At 35.7% G+C, this 19,938-nt stretch overlaps 3 protein-coding genes across 4 annotated transcripts; 1 reads left to right on the forward strand and 2 right to left on the reverse strand.

Annotated features, from left to right (window-relative positions):
• The first annotated feature begins 1,235 nt into the window (after positions 1-1,235).
• Positions 1,236-2,701, forward strand: LOC133876047 (transcription factor MYB98-like). Its single transcript, XM_062314348.1, has 3 exons — positions 1,236-1,822; positions 1,913-2,039; positions 2,129-2,701. The coding sequence occupies exons 1-3, from the start codon at positions 1,236-1,238 to the stop codon at positions 2,699-2,701; spliced, it is 1,287 nt and encodes a 428-aa protein (XP_062170332.1).
• A 1,634-nt stretch (positions 2,702-4,335) lies between these two features.
• Positions 4,336-8,147, reverse strand: LOC133875958 (triose phosphate/phosphate translocator, non-green plastid, chloroplastic-like). The gene is made up of 9 exons (XM_062314248.1): positions 7,652-8,147; positions 6,935-7,057; positions 6,696-6,848; positions 6,338-6,423; positions 6,111-6,195; positions 5,802-5,921; positions 5,606-5,674; positions 4,756-4,885; positions 4,336-4,635 (listed from the first exon to the last, which is right to left on the reverse strand). The coding sequence occupies exons 1-9, from the start codon at positions 8,042-8,044 to the stop codon at positions 4,565-4,567; spliced, it is 1,230 nt and encodes a 409-aa protein (XP_062170232.1). The 5' UTR covers positions 8,045-8,147; the 3' UTR covers positions 4,336-4,564.
• A 3,032-nt stretch (positions 8,148-11,179) lies between these two features.
• LOC133875684 (E3 ubiquitin-protein ligase BOI-like) lies at positions 11,180-14,810 on the reverse strand. 2 transcript variants are annotated; one of them, XM_062313890.1, is made up of 4 exons: positions 14,549-14,810; positions 13,781-13,890; positions 12,260-12,640; positions 11,180-12,028 (listed from the first exon to the last, which is right to left on the reverse strand). In XM_062313890.1, the coding sequence occupies exons 2-4, from the start codon at positions 13,820-13,822 to the stop codon at positions 11,495-11,497; spliced, it is 957 nt and encodes a 318-aa protein (XP_062169874.1). In that variant the 5' UTR covers positions 13,823-13,890; positions 14,549-14,810; the 3' UTR covers positions 11,180-11,494. The 2 variants fall into 2 exon arrangements, with proteins under 2 accessions (XP_062169874.1, XP_062169872.1); XM_062313888.1 differs by having other exon boundaries at positions 12,260-12,621; positions 14,549-14,808.
• Positions 14,811-19,938: the final 5,128 nt, after the last annotated feature.

The following is a 19,938-nucleotide window of genomic DNA, read 5'->3' on the forward strand; positions in this document are numbered from 1 at the left end:
TAAATTTGACATCATGTTTCAGAGAGAGGGAGAGAGAGAGAGAGAGAGAGAGAGAGAGAGAGAGAGAGAGGGGTTCTTGATCTTTGAGTTAGAAGCACCACAAGTTGGAGATATATCGATTTTACCAGTAGATTTTTATTTGTACAATAGTATTCCAAAATTCCAAAACCAAACTCTCTTCTATAGCGAATTTTGTGGACGAGGATCCTTTACAAATATTTATTCAGATTTGAGAGAATTCGGCAAGTGATTATGAGAGGCTATTTATTGGATCTATCTAACCGAATAAGTGGTTAGATAGTCTAATTTTTATTTGGTCAGGTGGGTTCCATAAGTGATCTCTCACAATCACCGGCCTAAATTTGAGAGAATTCGAACAAATAATTGTAGAGGATTTTAATCCAAAATTTGTTTGGTCAAAACCAAAGTAATTAAATGAAACAGAACGACTTTGTTGACACAGTTAATTTACATAATTTCCATTGATCCAATTTCTCAAACAACCACCTTTTCAAATGTATCCGGGTTTGAAATCCGGGGCAAATGGCACATTAATCTGTCTCCTTTGTATCAAATAAAAGCAAGATCAACATGCTCATAAATATGTTCTAACTATCGGGTTTTGGTTTGTGTCATGTGCCGATGCACACAAGACAAAGGCTAAAGGTGCTATGTATTTTCAATTTCTGAAGTGGCACTTCCAGCTTGCATCATGACGTAAACATTAATGGCATCTACTTGTTGGAGAAAATTTCCTTTCACTTGGAATTACTTTGTGGAATACATTTTTCCTTCCATTTTGCATCAAAGCCTCGAACAAAATTGTCCAATCAATGTAGCAAACACGTACCATGTTGGAGTATCTCCAACAGGCACATGACTTGATTCTATTCTCAGATGTCTAAAACTATAACCTTCCTCAACCATAAAACAAAAATTACGTAACGGCTTGATCATACTTAAATACTGTATTTAATCTTAAATTCTTCATTGCAGTTGCCAAAGTACCCCATCAAAGGCCAAGAAAATGCCAAATTAAGTTGTAATAAAGCAAAGCTTTGGTCACAAGTGTCAAAGCAATGCTAAGCAACCATGAACCATGGCCATCGGATTATTTAGTATTAATGGTAGTGATCAACCTTAACAATTAATGCCTTCTCAAGTTCTCCTATTAAGGAACCAAAAAAGGTAATAGCTTCAAAACACTAAGCCATTCCCCTCACCTAGCTTCTCTCATGGAGCTTGACACAAAGCTCACAGAAAATTTTGCCTTACAACCAATGCTTCTGTCTGATAATTACTTGGTGAAGCCCTACATTAAAGATGAATTTTCCTTTGAACCTCCTTCATCAAAGGGTTTCTTGCAAGATTTTCACCATCCTGATGATCAGTTTCAGACTAATGGGTCCTCATCAAATCCCATTTTTGGGGTCCAAACTCAGTGCTATGATTCATTCAACAATTTCACATATGGGTGCTCAACTGATTTTCATATTCCCGAGTGTAAGCCATTTGCGGATAACTGTGGGAATGGCCATGTCATGGACAATTTCCAAAGTGGAGGATACCTGAATCTCTCTCAAAGAAATCCCATTGATATCGTCGAGTCGGACCGGATTGACATGGCCTACACTGCTTACCAAGACATAAAACCTATCAGTTTTGTCTTACCAGATGAACTCTCATCTATAACAGCAGAAAATATGTACTATAAAAGAGTTGGCATGAATAAGAATAGGGCATTGCCAACAACTATAAGGACATATAAAGGTCGTAAAAAGTGTAATGTGGTTAAGGGACAATGGACGATTGAAGAAGACAGGTACAAAAAAGGTTTAAATATTTGTCTGTCTTTCTCCATGTTTGGTTTTTTGTTTTTTTTTTAATCATGTATTGATGTATGCAAGAACAGGCTCTTGATTCAACTGGTTCAGCAGTATGGAGTGAGAAAATGGTCCCATATTGCTCAAATGTTGCCTGGGAGGATAGGAAAGCAGTGTAGAGAAAGATGGCATAACCATCTAAGGCCTGATATCAAGGTTTTAACAATTTCTTCTTCATTCTATATGTATTGGATCTTTATCCTATATATATTTCTTCTTTTCCATATTCTTTCATTCGTTTACAGAAGGATACGTGGAGTGAAGAGGAGGATAAGGTGCTTATTGAGGTGCATATAGAGATAGGAAACAAATGGGCAGAGATTGCAAAGAGGTTGCCTGGAAGAACCGAAAACTCAATCAAGAACCACTGGAACGCAACCAAAAGAAGGCAATACTCGAAGCGAAAATGCCGTTCAAAATACCCGAGAGGATCCCTTCTACAAGAGTATATCAAGAGCTTGAACTTGGACACAAACACGGCACAAAATCGGAGAAAAAGTTCCGCGAAACTGGCGCCACCGACTGATGATCACGAGCCGCACGCCGAGGAGGGTACAGATTATGATTTCAATGAGGTCCCGGATTTTATTTTCGATGGAAACATGTTTCAGGAGAGCTGTAGCATTGATTCTATTCTTGATGACATGCCTGGTGCTCCTATTGCTGATCATGATGAGAAAATGCCTTTTGGTGATCCTGTGGTTGATGATGAGAATCATTTTGAGATGGATATGACTCCAGTTGTTGTAGAGTGGGAAGTGAAGAAGGAGCTGGATTTGGTGGAGATGATCTCTCAGGTCAAATGTTTAAGCGCTTAGAAGAACAAATTTAATGGCTTAGTCCTTCAAATTAAGGGGTTTTTTTTTAAAGCAAATTTTGGAAGAGAGAAAGAGAGTGATTGGAGTTGGCTTCAGAGTTCCTTTTTATATAAAACAATACTAAATAAAGACAATCTCGTTGGGATTATTCGGCCATTGCTTTTGAATAATACTGTGTGTGTTTGCTTTTCAATAATTTTGTGCTATCCTTGAAGGAGACAATACAAGTTGGGCCAAAGCCTGTTCTGATGCTCATTATTGTTCAAGGGAAATCTCTCAAAGAAAGGAAAAATGCTTATAAATTGAGTTTCCATCCATCTTTGAAGGTCTCTCAAATTATTTTCTCCTCTCTAGATTTACCTAATTGCTTATTCTATTTGTATTTTGTTTTTTTCCCACTTCTTTTTGCCTCTTCTGCTCCTTTGCTTCGTATAAACACGTGCTTATGCAAAAGCACCTAGACCTAACTGCATATATGTACATGATATTCTTTATTTTATTGTTTAAATTTTATTTGTGCATCTAACGGTATATATAATGTCACATTATTTAAAATTTTAAATGATGTGACAGTATATGCATTTCACTTGAAATTGAGAGAATCGTATGTAAGCATCCATGACGAACTGGATAAGGATCCTTATTCCATGACAAATAGGTAACTCCTTAATTAACGGGGTTAACGTGGGCCGTATGGTATAAATGAACAGTTTTAGGAACATGTCAGACCTTTATTACGTTTTAATAAATTAGTCTGTTTCGGTCAAAATCTATTAAAGAGGCTTTAACGCAATAATATAGTATTACGTAATAAATACACAGAATAAACGTAACTCACAGAGTATGGTAGCCATCAACCATAGTTCGCCTCATATAATTTAAGGCAGATAGTAGCACATGTTGGTTGGTTGCCAAACAGAACACTAGCTGAAGTGCCACGCATCCTCCTTAATTACTCATGTGGCAACACGAGCGCCCAGGACACAAGTCTAACTCAAATCTGCTCGACACACTAGTATAACAAAACCCATACAAGCTCAAATTCTAGGATTCGGATCCCCTCAGATTTCAAAAAATCTCAGGTTCTCAAATTTCAAAATTGTGGCCGTCGATTGCATCCAAAGGCCATGATGCTTCTAAAGACACAAGATTGACCAGTAATCAAAAGGACTGACAATTTTACATTCACTTCCTGTTAAGAGAAGTGATCAGATTCTGAATATCTGTAGTATTCTTGCATTGACTGTAAAATTAAATGAAAAATTCCCTATATCACCCTTTGCGTGACGGATCAGGATCTTTTACAATTTCAAGTCGTTTTTACATCGAAATGACGTAAAAAAATGTTACATATTAAAGATATGACATTTAAAACAAAAACAAAAAACAGTCTAAATTTTTTTTTCTTACACTACATGTCGTATAAAAATTTTGAACAAAACACGTCTTAACCAAAAACAGAATGTTCCTGCCTATCTTCCCCTTCCTGGGCCATGCCGATCAGGTGCCCACTTACCAAAGATAGATAGTTGAACTACCTCTACCAAATGTGATATATATAGCATGAAGAATGCATTGCGAGTTCAAATTATTAACCCAATCGAAAGTAGAAAGGCAAAATTTGATTTTAAAAAAAGAAAAGAAAAGAAAAGAAAAAGATAAGATAGGATGATTCTGGGAGCAGTATCATTTGCTCCTGGTCCACAAAAGAATTAAAGTTCTGAGAAATGAGCTACATACACCATAAAAGAAAAACCAAATTACTAATTAGTTCCCGGCCTGACCTACAAACAAATACTTGAATGCAGTGATTTATGACCTAAAAACTCAACTTTTGAGCAAAAAAAATTTCTCCATAAAGCTTCAAGCTTTCTTTGGCTTCAGGCGCTTCACCTGTGAATACACGAAGACTCCAGCAAGAGCAATTGCAGTGCCTGCATCAAATCCAAGACAAGGGTATATCTATGACTGGAAAGGAGGGAGGCAGTAAAAAAAATGACATCAAATAATTCTGACCAAATTTTTTTAAACTAAAGATTACACAACTAGCTTACCAATAGTATTGATGGGTGAGACAGGTGTTTTGAAGAAGAGGACAGAGCTGACAATGACCACCACCCGCTTCACACAATTTCCAACAGAGTGGGTAACAGGTGATACCCTCTGCAATATCATATAGGAAACCTGCGCAGTTCAAACCATAAAATTCAGCATTGTTCCAAATACGGAACAGAGAGTATTAAAAAAATATGATGACAATACAGAAGCAAATGCCCATTTTAAGTCCCCAATGCTTTAGAAGGGTACTATTTTCACCTCTTTTTTTTTTTTTTTGGCTTTCTATTTGAATCATACAGATATATTCGCATTTTGCTAAGCATTGGCCTTTTACCTTAGGAGATGCTATGTGCAAGAAAATCAAAGGGTTCTTGTGCTCAGGGTACTCACTAGACTCATGGTGAGAAGGACCACACGAAAGAAACTCATCAATGAGAGGCAAAGGAATAATTGATGACTAAAACATTATCTTGATCCCTCCAAGTCAAAAGATAAAAAAAAAATGGTAATATATAAGACTAAATCATGCGTCATAATCTAATAATACGCATCATAACCAAAACACCTCCATAAAAGCTGTCCAAAATTGTTTGAAATTATTTTGTGCATATAGTTCTGTAGTATAGCAGCCATACAATAATTTAAATTTAACCCATCTAAAAATAAGAGTTGAATGCTTATGGAAGCTACAGGCCCAACAATTGGTTACAATATGTAGGATAAACAAAGATGGCAAATCTTAAGTATAAGAAGCACAGGACTAGTTCTTGAAAGGTCATAATTCACGTATGAAAAACTAAGTAATTTGGAAAAGGAAACAAGAACAGAATATGTGAAGGGCCTCACCTGCTGATAGGCATGGAAGCAGAGTGCAGCCAGTAGAGACCTGGTGTAAACTTGTCTAACATCTAATCCCTGTCATGGAATATAGTATACATTAATGAATCAGGCAGACACATACATTAGAAATGCTTCTTCTCCTGGTAAAATCAAGACTATAAATAATTTGTTGCAGCTTTTAGCTCTTAAAAAAAATACTCACAGCTGATTGCAGGAATGCAGGAGTAAACTTGACACCATCCATGAAGATAGCCACAGGGACTAAGAAGAAAAAGGACATTATTGTTATTATTGAGAAGAGAGTAATGTTGTCCAAGGATTCCTGTGAAAGGATAAAATACCGGTTATGTGCCAATTCAAAAAAAAAAATAAAAAAATAAGAGAAAGAACAGCAACAAAACACAGTATGACAGACCAACTGCATGCAACCGTTGCATAGTATTATTTTGTAACAATCAAGAAATAAAAGCAACGTGATTAAGAAGATTTGAATCTGGAGAATGTAGATGACCTCTTTCTTAACCATGACTTTTTTGCTAAGAACATTACGAGATTGGTTTGACAAATTGGAAGCCATTGCACTCCAGAATCCAGCCCTTCTCCAAAACAAAACAGTAAGATCATTTATCAAAACTCAGGATTACAACTTGGGTATCATTGAATTCTAAATCAAAAGCTACATGCAGTGGTTATCTTTTAATCTTTGTAATAAAACAAAAGTTTATGAAGATATCGTACCAGTTAAAAGATGCCTCAGTGACCGATGCTAGTGCCACTCCACCAACAATTGGTAAAAGGGAAGCAACCACCCATGGAGTTGGCGTCTGTAGGAGCATGAAGATTATAGTTAAAGTTGGAACCACTTGATAGTAATGCTCAGTTACATAATAATTAATGTTCTTAAAAAATTATCAATTCCACTGTTTCTATACATCATTTCAAGAAAGTTAAGATCAAAAAAGGCAAATTAAATGAGCACTATTGCTGTCAATTTTCTTATATTACAGCATATAAAGTCAATCAGTTTGATCTCTATCCAGGACATCTTGGAGATCCTAATAATAAAATGAGGCAAAAGAGAAAACGAAATTCGCACCTCCCCTAAAAACATAGCAGAGAGGATGACCGAGAAGAACGGCTCCATGGCTTTGATTGTGTGAGTGAATGAAACTGCAACTTTTCCAAGACTCATATTAGTGAAAAGGTTTCCTAAAGTGTGCACCGCTGCCAGTGGCACTATTGCTGCAAGCTGTCAAGAAAATGCCCAAAAATAAGAATCACTACACGAAATCAATGCCTGTATAGATACTAAAACTTTCGCATGATATAAAATACCTGGGAACCACTAAGTTTTGGCCTTTTGTAGAGATTAAGACCCCACATTAACGAAACAAATACAGTCCCAACAGCAAATTGAACTGCGGTGACAGTTACAGGGTATGGGTATACCTTCAAAACCTGTGAATAAAAAGCATAAAAAATCATGCTCGTTACAGAAATACCACCATGCAATAATCTTTTAGGTCAAGTATTAACGCAATGTTAACTGAAGTATCATTGTCAGCAGCTCGATATTAACCGAACCCTAAAGACCTGGTAAAATCTAATTACAATTTACCATTACTCAATATCAACTATATACACAGCTCAGAGCCTCAGATAAAATGACTCTACGTCTCTACCACTAAAATTTACATTTTCTTTTAATGATAGAAAAAGGAAATTACGACACTTTCCACCGAAAAAGAGATCCAAGAAAAACTAAGTTTCAGTATATCACACACCTCAACAAACATATTTCTTTACCCTTTTTTCCCAACTACCGCACGTTGTTTGGCTTCATTCACTAAGCGATCTAACTATACCACCTTTAAGAACTTAATTTCCACAAAAATTTGAACATTCAAAGCTAAGAAAGTATGGCAAGCCATTATCTCAAAACCAAATCAAAATCCACAATCAGCACCTCAAATTTCAACTAAATGTTCACTCTCAGCAGTCAAAACAAAATCAAATCCACAATCAGATCGCCAAATCCATCAGAAACTTCACCTGCTTGTTGTAGATATTGAAGTAGATGTTGAAGAGGTACCAGAGCCCAAACAACGCCCCGAGCTCCACCGTCTTGGACAAGCCGCTGGATTCTGCGCTCTCGCCAGCGCTCTCGGGCACCGAGGTGGCTCTGACCTCCAAGCTCTTCGCGTCGCGATCGGACTCGGGCGCGGGGACCGAAGACCAGGGCCTGAGCTTGAGCGAGTTCGACGAGGACAGAGACCACGACCGGCGAGGGGAGTTAGCAGAGACGGACACATTGGCGAGACCGTGGGGCTTCGAAGGCAACGAGGCGCGTATCGGGTCGAATCTAGGGTTGAAGGTTTGGTTCGAAGCCCTGCGAGGCTTCGGGAGAGAGAGCGTGGGCGAGTGAGAGAACGCCGCGCTCTGCATTTTCGAGGCCAAATTGTTGAGATCTCAGAAAGCGAGGGAGAGAGAGAGAGAGAGAGAGAGAGAGAGCGTTTTATTAGAGAGAGAGAGAGAGAGAGAGAGGGCTTTGGAAAGTCCGCAGAGGAAGCGAGGTTGGTAGTTGGGTTGGTGAAACAGAGTGAGTGCGGAGTGGAGAGGAGGCGGGCGGTTGAGCACTTGTAGCAAAAATTAAAAAATAAACAAAAAGGGAATCGGAAATGTCTCGCATATTCTTGAGGATTCTGTTTTTATTATAATAATTTTTTTTGGTGGGGGGAGGGGGAGGGGATTTCTTTACCTAAAAAAGCAAATAAAGTAATTAAGAAGAGCTTTCAAAATCTCAATTATTATTATTATCTTAATACGTAATTAAGTGAAATATAATAAATTTAAAATATAACTAATATTTTAAAAATCTTATTAAAAATACATATAAAAATTATATATTTTATTATAAATATATGTAAGAATCACGTATATTCTCGACAATTTATCTAATCCAATTTGATGTATTTGATGTTATTTTCATGCATATTTATTGTCTATCTTTTTTTTATAAAAAATAAAAAATAAAAAAAATTCACCATTGAATTTGTAGAACTCACATATAGGTATTATAGATTCAATGATAAATTTGTTCATTTATTGTGCATAAATAGACAAATAAAAAAAAAGTAAAAATATAAAAACCAGACATTTCTCATCTCAAAAGCTGATCTTAGTTAATTGTGCTTAAGCTCCCAAGGGGTAGCTCAATCAGTTGAAGACCACGCCTCATATAACGGAGGTCACTAGTTCGAATCTCTCATTTTCTCTTGTGGGGACATGTCAAAAAAATAAAAAAGTTCTTAGAATTTTTTTTCTTTTTTTCTTTTCTTTTGTCTTTTTAATATCCCTCGTGTTTTTGGGGGGGGGGGGGGGGGGGGAGTTGGTGTATTTTTAATAATTCTGACCTTTTGGTACAGGGGAGAAGGAAAACAATGGTGTACTGGATATTCCTAGCTTGGGGTAATTTCCAACAACCAGCAAGTGATTACCAACGTACACCTACTTCAAGATCTGTGAGAGTTATGTCAAAGGGGAAAAATGTAAGAGTAATGAACTCTAGGTGTTGGATACACATCACGTGCAATAGTAGTTGTTTATTGCATCTTCAAATGAGTAGGTCTTGTGAGAGGACACCCGGATTTAGAGAGGGTGCCCCGTAGGGTCATAGCCACCCGGCCCACCCCACTTCTCAAAACATTTTTTTTTTTATTTTTTTAATTTAAAAACTTCACTTATAACTCTAGACTTTCACCATTTTTTAAAGACCCAATCTTAACCCTTTTAGAAACACATCAATATATAAAAATCATCATTGTTATGTGCATTTTTTTTTTTTAAGAGGATGTGTATATTGAGGTAGGATAGTTGCATGATTCTTTCTTTTTTTTTTTTTTTTTGTCTTATTATTTGTTTTTGACATGAAGAACTTAATAGACTTGAGGAAATTCTGTTGATATTGAAGTGTAAATGAATATTATATGCTAAATTTTAGAATCATAAGCTTTTACATTTTACATCCAAAGATTTTTTTAATTTATTTGGTTTTTTATGGAAATCAAACCGGGTCTTAAGTCAATCGATGATTCTACAGTGTGAAATACATCATGATATGGAAATCAACTAAGTTAAATGGGGTCTTAAATTAATTGATTGCATACTACAATATATCTAATTGTTGTTTAATAACCATAATAGTTTTTAGTTCATAAGAAACAATAAAAAATAAATAAAAATAAAAATAAGGAAAGAAAATTCAAACCAAAAAATTGAAAGAAAAGAAATAATACACGAATAAGAGAAGCTTCTGTACTACCATAAGATTCTAATTTTTAAGTTACAAAGTTATTGTCTTTATGCTTCGGCCTGTTTTAATAAGAAATTTTGATTTCATCACTGCTCGGATTCCATCCTGTTTGGATAAGAATAAGCTTGAGCATATGCTCGAACCACCCGAACAGGGACGGAGCTACGTGGTGGTTTTTCAACCCCCAAGCCACCATGTCTTTATGCTCCGGCTCGAGCACTTTAGTAGAAGGTACGAATGCCTTCTGAGAATAGCCGCCCACGCCCACGCCCACGCCCGATCCCCATCCCCATCCGTGTGCGTCGAAATGGGCCATACGTGAAAATATCTTAGAACCCAGGCTTGACCGTTGAATCTAATGGAATTAGGCCAGAGGAATAGACAAGGTGTGCTACGTTCGATGAACCTGGCAGAAGCAGTGTAACCAATGTTCTACAACGACAAGCCGACCAAGATGCTTATTAATAATAAACAAAGAAAAGTGTTCCATCTTCATTGGTTCATCCGTCTCAAGATCTGCAAGTAACATCAACACGCCTTGTCTTCTTTCTTCATTTCCACTTATCTTTTTTTCTGTCAAAACAGGATCCTTTCCTTACAAAGCAATGAATACTGTCTCTCTTTCTTTATATGTCACCTCCCTCATTTAGACAAATGCCAACAAAAATAATAATAATAATAATAACCAAAAAAAACCCATGAAGAAGCAAATTGGAGATCCTTTGCCCGAATTCTAGAGAATTTAGATCCCAGTAGTTCAGGTAGGAAATGAGAAGATTGAGAGTCCTAGGGTGTCTGAATGAGAAAATTTGGACACTAAATAAGAGTGAGGGTTACAGGGTGTCCGAACAGCCCCAAGTAGTCCGCAATGCAGAGCCCACCTACTTAGGCACCTTGGAACCCGCACTTCTCTCTCTCTCTCATAGTGAATTTGAATAGAAAATTTCAGAGAATCTCAATCCTAAAGTTAAAGCCTCTGGTTCAACATGATTAGATGATGCCGTAGAACTGGCGCCTCCAAATTATCCTCCAATTTTCAGGGAAAGAACCAGGGTCCTTAAACACTACCATAAAGCAACTCCATGTTAACAATATAAGCTGCAAATAATAAATGATGCAAATAAAGGGTCCTTGTTAATCCTTCTATTTTCTGATCTCAAGTCAAATATATTAACGAACTCTTCAAAACATAAAACCCTTCCTAAAAACAGTTTTCACATTTATGTTACATCAAAACACTTTTTCAAATAAAAATAAAAAATAAAATATACTCCCAAAAACACATTAACAAACATACTCATAGCTTCAATTTTCTCAGAATCCAAAATATACATAGCACTGGAACCCATCAATCACTTGAGTGAATATGGTCCATATTTACTGCGACAAATTGAGATTTCTACAAATGAAATTAAAGATATTATTGAGCCTTTAATTTGTCTGGATATCTCTGGCATTACAGAAGCTCCATAAGGCAACCCATAAATCCAGTGGCCACAATAACAAAAAGAAATTAAATTGATTGCACTCAGGGGGGAATGAAGAATACAGGTGCAGATATATGGCTTGATACCATTACACTTTTAAGACATAAAAACTTGAGCACTTGCAGTCTTCATTTCCTGGCAGATAGGGCATACGTCAATAAACCCTTCACAATCCTTACAGAGACACAGATGCCTACAAGGTATCAACAAGACACAGACTTCCTTAACTTTACAAGCCCTGCAATTCATCTGTTTCTTCATGTAGACTGAATTGCCAGAGCCATCTATAATGCCTTGGTGATCCACATTAGCATAAGAGGCTGCATCATCTACCTCGCTGTCCCCACATCCTTCCTTCCCATGTATGGCGCCTTGTGCCATGACTCGCTGCAAATTGCTCTTCAAGGCATTGACTACAGACTCATTGTACTTTGCTCTATAGTGCCAGGACTGAACTTCCATAGCAATCTGCTTTATTCTCTCCATTAATTCCTTGTTCTTGCGGTTCATATTCTCTATTTCAAGCTCTTTTTCATGCAACTTCCTATCAACTACCTTTTCTATGGCACTCAGAAAAGAAACCGTGTGTCTTTGCTTCAGTTCCCTCACATCCTTGAGGATGTTTTCCTCCTGTTTCAAACACACCAAGGAAGAATTTCTTTTGTAAAAGCTACAGTGAGAATAGAATTTTTTTCTATTGCAAACTAATTTCTAGGTGTCGGCCTCCTAAGTGGTGACAACAATGATAAGAGAGGATCAAAGTTAACCTTCTGACTCTTTGACCTTGAAAAAAAAAGCTGGTATTGTTAAGATAATAGCATTAACACCACCATAAGCTGATCTCTGGATTAAGATTATTACCTGAAATCTGATATAACAATCAAATTCTTCATTCTGCCGATCAATCTCTGTCTTCAGATTATCGCTGAGGGACAAAATAACAGGGAGGGCAGCTGTCATACTTTCACTTGCAGAAGTTACAGAAGAGTTATGTTCGTCCTCCTCATATGCAAGCTTCAGCCCAGTTGATACAGGGTTAGGATTCAGAATGCTTCCAGACTGACCGGCTTTATCTTGAGAGAAGTTATTATTTAGAGACACGAGATGCTTTTGCTGTCTGGAAATAGATTCTGCTTCCCTAGCTCTTTTAGTTGGCTGCTCCATTGCACTCGTATGGTTATTTCCCATGTAGTTTAAAGGACCAACACTGCATCCAACAGTGACTGGCAGATGCAATGTTACCTTATGAGATTAATGTAAATAAGGAGAGCAACAGCAAATAAAATTAATGAACAAAAATGCCACGGAATTGTAAGACATTCTAGATATTCTGCAATGAACAAAAAATGCAGTATAATTATCACCAACTGGAAACAGCAAGAAGCATGATTTTAATTGCAAGTTTACTTAAAAATATCATAAGAAATCACATCTGATTAAAAAAAGAAAGAGAAGAAAAGGCATTGACAAGATAATTCCCAACTCACAAGAAAGGGTGGAGGACAAAGATTGCTGTAAAGGGCAGACACGGGAAGGGAAGAAGGGACAGGGGAGACACATGGAGAGTGTAATATGTTTTTTTCTGCCCAGGACAATTTTAAAATGATTTCCCTAGTGTAAGATGCTCAGAGTTAGGTAGTCCATTGACCATTCTCATTTGTTGTTATTAAGTTTAAAGAATGAGGCGCGCAGAATTTTGATTTACAAGTGGTAGTAGAGCTCAGGTGTTCCTTTGTCTTGACAAATAACTGCATCAGTTCATTGGCAAAGAAACCAGTCAAAAACCAGAAGACATTCCCCATTAAATCACTATTGCTTACAAATTTCTAACAATTGATCTTCAATGATATGTGCACAAAACAATTCCACCTAGTTGTACAAAAATGGAAGAGTTAAGGACATTGCGCGCACACGCACACACACAAGTACATTTGCATTTATATATATAGGCCATTCCCATAATTATCATTGAAATAACACCTTTCCAATTATATCTTGAAAAGGCATAATTATGTTGTGCATTTGATTCAATACTTACCTGGACTTTCAAACTTGTATGAGTTAAATAAACACATGTTTTGTAGCGAGTATGGTGCAGCAATAGACATCATCCTTAATTGAAGCAACAATTTAACCTTAGATGGCCAAACCGAATGAGAAATCTTGTCCTAATTTATCAAAGTTGCAAAAGATAGATAGACCAAGCACATAACAACTATGTCCAGAAAAGAAATAACTGGACTAGACAATAGGAGGGGTAATGTCTATGAAATCGACATGAATAACAGATAACATCTTAGGACAACAAAACAACAAATTTAATCTGTATTTAGAAGGGGAAAAAACAATATAATTCAGTGATAAGTTCTTGGGAAAACTCACAATCTCCAAACAGCTGCAGCTGGGGCAATCCACCGGTGACATATTGAAACTGACTTTCGTCAAGGAAAGTGGGAAACACAGGATTGCTACTATCACCTCCAAACATATTCCTATAAGAAACCAAGAAAGACCAATCATCCCATAAACTAACCAAACTTATTAAGGCACAACAACTAATTAGGAACCTAAGCTCAAGAATCTCATTACAAGAAACCCAAATCATGTACAATGAAGCGCCTCAAAAATACTAATTGATTATGAGGGGCACCAGATGATCAAGCAAATAAATTACCTGAATTTAAAATTTTCAAGGAATCACCTTCTTAGAACATCACAACCAACATCACCAATAACAATAAACTGGTAAAAACATATGCTTTCCATATCTATCCAAACATATTATGTATCAAATGAAATCAAGCACCTAAAAAACTTGATGGCAAAAAGATCTAACACACAAATACAAGATTCCAACAAAACCCATAAGGAAAAAAAGAAAAAGAAAGAAGAAGCTTTAGCATAATAACGATTAGCCTCCATAGATTATAGATTTTCTCCAAAACAAATCATAACCATAAAAAGCGCTTAAAGAAAACCCCTATATCAAATTCCTAATCCAATCTTTAAGCGATCAGAGTTTTTTTTCAAGAAATGCAATACCCAGATCAACAATAGCAAAGAAAGACCAGAATTTTCAGTCTCTTTCCTTTCCGGGCACTTTCTCGGGAATCCAACAGAGCATAAGGAAGATAAAATCAGAACCAGTACCTGAAATCGTCGTGTGGGTCGTTGCGGAGTCCGATGAAAATGGGAGTGTGAGAGAGCGACAGAGAATTTCGCTAAAAGAGAAGCATAATTATTGGGACGGTTGGGAGGGACAGTGGTTCGTGGAAAAGTAGGGGGAGAGTGGTTAAGGTTAAGAAGAAAACCGATGATTCCATTTGTACGGGGAATTGTTGGTGTTGGCGTTGGCGTTGGTGTCGTGGTTGTGAGAGTGATCTTCATCATCGCCTTCATCAGCTTTCTTTTCGTTTTCCCACCGGTAATATTTTTCATTTCTTTATTTGGGGTTTTACTGATGCGTCGGTGGGAATTGACCTTGCTGTCCTTATCTTTTGATAGGTGAAGTTTTATTCAAATAAACAGATATTTTCCAAAACGTTCAAATCAACTACTTGGGTTTCTACGTCTTTTTGCACTCCCCACTCCCTACAGCATTATTGTCTTCCAACGCGGATAAACACTACAAACGCCTTATAATCCAAGAGACTAAAGTTAAAAGAATCAAAATATGCTAATTTCAAGACACAAGTTTTAATGGTAATTTTCTTTTACAAATTAAGAAAAAAATTCACTTTTTTTAAAAAAAAAAAAAGAAAAAAAGAAAAAAAAAAGAAAGAAAGAGTCAATCTTATTACTCAAACATGAATGCCCTGGTATGCTAATACAACATTTTGAATGAAGGAGGAGCGCTCCTCAATCCATATATACTGTCTAGCAATTGAGAAATCGCACATTTCGCCAACACATGGGTAACCTTATTTGCATTTCTTCTAACATGCTCTATCTCAACATAAATAAAATGAGTCAAATAGGTCTTGATGCCATCTACAATCTGTCCATAGGCTCTACTGAGACCACAATAGAGGAATCACCCTCCAATATTATCCGATGCCGCCTACCTCCCTGCCTAACAGCACCGCGAACCAGGCTGCGACCGCCTCAGCAGAAGTCGGGTCAATAATAGAAGGAAATAATTTGGACTATGCTGCCACCACACTCCCCAAATCGTCCCTTATAACAACCCCGACACCCATCCGCATAGACCCCTTATCAATTGCCACATAGAAAAAAAGTACACTTACTCTCCTAGATATATCACGGGTTTTGTAATATGACTGTTTAATTATAAAAAAAAAATTACAATGTGGGTTTTTCATTTTTCAGCTCTTTTTAATTTCATCACTTTGTTACGGGTTTTTGTTAAATCTTAACTGATGATGTTAAAATGATCAAAATACCTCCGTTTTTAAAATTTAAATACAAAAAGTGAAAATTTGCATTGACCCACAGCCAGATCGGCCCACATTGTGAGTCTGGTTTAAAAAAGAATAAGAAAAATAAATTTGTATTTTTAAAAATTTTATAAGAAATATTTCACCTATCGGTCGTTTAAGTAAATGTAAAACCCTAACAATTAAAAGGGGATATAAATAGAACACTTGACATTGTAACTTTTAAATTTAGGTTGTTTATGTATTGTTTTGATTATATTAGAGTTGTTGTTGGGCTGCTTCATCCATCATTATATTTTTTGTTTGATGTTTTCTTTTTCTTCTCGTCTCTCATTGTACTTAATTAAAAAATAATTATTTTATTTATTATCAAATAATAATAACACCAACCACAAATTGACTAATTGCACATAATAAATTAGAATTGGAAACATCACTTTTGTAAGGTCACGCCTAAGAGATTTGACGTGACACCTAGTGCGTGTAAGAAAAGAAACTTCACATTGACATTAAAACAAAAAAAAAAAAAAAAAAATTGATGTTTTCATTAACCCTAAAACATATTTGAGGATTTTCTTTTTCGACCATTTTTAATTGTCAAATTTATTCATCGAATTTTTCCCTATTTTTCTTGAGTCATGCTTTGTGTTTGGTGCTGAGTGAAATAAATGAACTTCTTTTTAGCCGTTTTTTATATTTTTATTTGAATGTAATATAAAAGTAGAAATTATTTTTGAATTTTTAAATATATTTTATATTTAAATTGTTTGTTAATATTTTTATTTTGAATAAAAAAAAAACAAAAAATTTAACATTTTCTCACTCTCAACATGTAAACTGATATTTTTTTAGAGCATATAATTTTTATATAAATCACATGCATTATTGAAAATAAATGTTATATTCAAAGGACAACTATTAATTTAATAATAAAAAAAAAAAGCGAAAAAAAAAAAAGAAAAAAGAAAAAGAGAGAGAGAGAGAGAGAGAGAGGGGTATTTTGGAACATGTGTGTTTTGTGTTGTGAGGTTTAAATTTTTTTTTTTTTGAAAGGTTGTGAGGTTTAAATTAGGTGGGGGAAGTGGTGGTGGTGGTCGGTCCGAGGGTAATGAGTCGTTAGCTTTTAAGAAGAGGGAGAAAAAGCGGGAAAGAATCCAGGAAGAGATTGAGATGCTGGGACAAGGCACACAGTACGGAAACGTGAGGGACGGCTGGAGTGTTGCTGACTGTTCCTTCTTTGTTGCCGCCGAGTGGGGTCCACTTCCTCACTGCGTCTGGGTCCCACTTTCTCCCTTTGTTTCTCGCTCCAGTTTTTGCCCGCTGCGTCTGCGAGGACGAAAGTCACGGACGGACTCACTCACGCGAGTCACGCTTACTAAAACAAAAGAAAATATCTTCTTCTTTTTTTTATATATATAATTCTTAAATATATTGAAATTGTATGAAAGTTTTTTAAATCTTAATTATTTATTATTTTTTTAATCTTAAGGAGGTAATAAATACTGAATTAATAAAAATAATAAAAAACATTATTGATACCATAAAATTGTAACTATTTAATTGAATAATACTAAAAATTACTTTTTTTTTTGTTTTATTTATATTTTATTAGATTAACGTGACCCTGTTCATTAAACGGTCTTCTGCGACCTTTCGGCCGGTGGTTTGATTTATTGAAAATAAAAATGATTCGCTGGACAATTAAAATAAAGGGTAAGAAGAAAAACATTAATATAGTAATTTAAATTAATTAATCTCCTTCTTTTTCTTTTTTTGTGAATTTAATACTTGTCCCGCCGCTACATACGTGGAAGATATTAAATATTGTTACGTGGGTTGGGTGCACATGTCCAGGTGCTCGGGAAGGGTGAACCAAGTGGCTCGTGGGATGACTTTCCTCAAGTTGCACCCGAATCAGAATCCCATCCACAAAAGATGGAAATAAAGAATGGTAACGATTGTAATAATGAAGCTGGTTGATTCTGACTCAACACACACGCACCTCCTTTGGTGGGTTTTGGACCAAAAGCCGCCGCGTGCGCATCTGGACGGTGGACTTAGATCTGCTGCAATAAGCTGTCCACATTGGGGATCGATCAGATCTTCTTGAAAATTATGTCATTTTTTTTTTTTTTTTTTAAAGTAGAAATCATTAAAACAAGGCAAAAAAAAAAAAAAAAAAACAGCAGCAGGCAAAAGCCCAAATCAAAGAAAGAAAGGTAAATCTTTGCCACTACAAATGGGAAAAGAGGGAATTGGAGAAAAATAAGTGAGAATATATTCAGAGTGAACATTAGCTGCAGTCCAATAAGTTGCATGATGGGCGCAGAAGTTTACATTTTTGTGAACTTTCTTAGCTTTTCAAATCGAAGATGACGGGATTATTGAAACTGAGTCAGCAATTAAATCTGCAATTTTCTAGTCAAAGATCTGTGAGGGGTTTTGTAAAGCTAAGATTACTGTAATAGAATCACATTCCAAGTAAAAATCTCTAAGGTTGAGAGAGACTGCCAAGGAGGCTGCAAGTCTATCAGCAAGGGCTTCACCATAAACTGGATCACATAGAGGGTTAATATGAAATAAAGCCTTAACAATACGTCCATGGGAGTTACGGCAAATCGCTGCTTGAGCATAAAAATATCCCCTAATTGCTGTATCAAAATTTATTTTGTAAGAACCTTCAAGAGGATGATTCCACTTCTCTGAAACATAGCCAAAAACAAGAGAAGAAATGGAGCGACAGGCTACAAAATGCTCCAACGAGAGCTTTGTTATAGAACTAACAAATACCAAAATATCAGGAATAACACCATCATGGAATTATGTCATTTTTGGGTATCAAAATGTTTGGAAAAAGTTATATATAAAAAATGTAGCATGTTACAGTTGAGAATTGAGTATATTTTCATCGGGTTATTTTTGCTCTCTGTGTTTAAAAAGGGTTTAAGTAAAAAATAGTTTTTTAGTTTTCTGAAGAAAAAAAAAAGTCTTGCAAAAGTGAAAAATAAGCCTTTTGGGAGGAAAATATTTTTTGGTTGTCTTAATAATATACCACATGTTTAATACGTGGCATTTTTTCAACGTTTCAATACCTAGAAACGTTCTAAATTGTAGAGGATCATGATCCCTATATTGGAGGGTTTACTAGAGCTCATTTGTTCGGATAGGTGTTGGTAACTGGTAAGGGTGTACATGCATATGTGAATGCAGTTATTTGTAATATTTGCAGTCGCATATGCAAAATGCAGCTATCACTTTTATTTATTCTCATCCACACCATGTTTTCATTAACTTCATCCGTGCGGTTATTGCAGTTATTAAATACGCTATCTATATACTAAGTAATGAGCCTATTTAGTCTTTTTGGTCTTCTTTGGGTCTATATTAGGGCATGTTTTAAATGATTTAAAAAATAATCGATGCCGATTTTTAGTGCTTTGGGCTTGTTTTAATTTTGTTAAGCCTTAAATTTTTTGAAAATATATTAATTTCACATTACTTTTGTCCTTTTAACAAAGTATTACATAAGAAATCAACACATCCAACCAAACCAAACAAAACCAATGTAAACACAATCTATACATAATCTAATGGGAAAATTACAATTTAGCTTCTCAAGCTATTAACCATTTTGCAAATAGCTTCACAAACTGTCAATACTTAGACCCTGGCCCTCCAAACTACCAAAACGTTTAAAAAATGCTCATTTTGTCAAAATATGCCTATAATTTGGTAGTTTTGAGGGTCAGAATTTAAGCGTTGGTAGTTTATGGGCTACTTACAAAACTGCTAGCAGTTTGAAGGGCTAAACTGTAATTTTTTTTAATCTAAAACAATGTTGTTTTAATATTAAACATCAAAATGATGTTATATATATATATATATATATATATATATATAGAGTAATGATTCATTACCATCTTTTTATACAACTTTTCACTACTTTGTCTATGTGGAAAAGTGGTCCCCTACTACTTTTTTAATATTAAAAATAAAATAAGACAGGACCACCTTACTTATATAGCAAAGTGGTAAAAAATATATATATATAGAGAGAGAGAGAGAGAGACGCGATAACGGATAGCAGAGTCTTGTCGAGAGCTGCCCGAACAAAATAGGACCCATCAGACTTGCTGTCATGAA

The sequence above is a fragment of the Alnus glutinosa genome, chromosome 8 (genome assembly GCF_958979055.1).
Source record: "Alnus glutinosa chromosome 8, dhAlnGlut1.1, whole genome shotgun sequence".
NCBI classification, from domain to species: domain Eukaryota; kingdom Viridiplantae; phylum Streptophyta; class Magnoliopsida; order Fagales; family Betulaceae; genus Alnus; species Alnus glutinosa.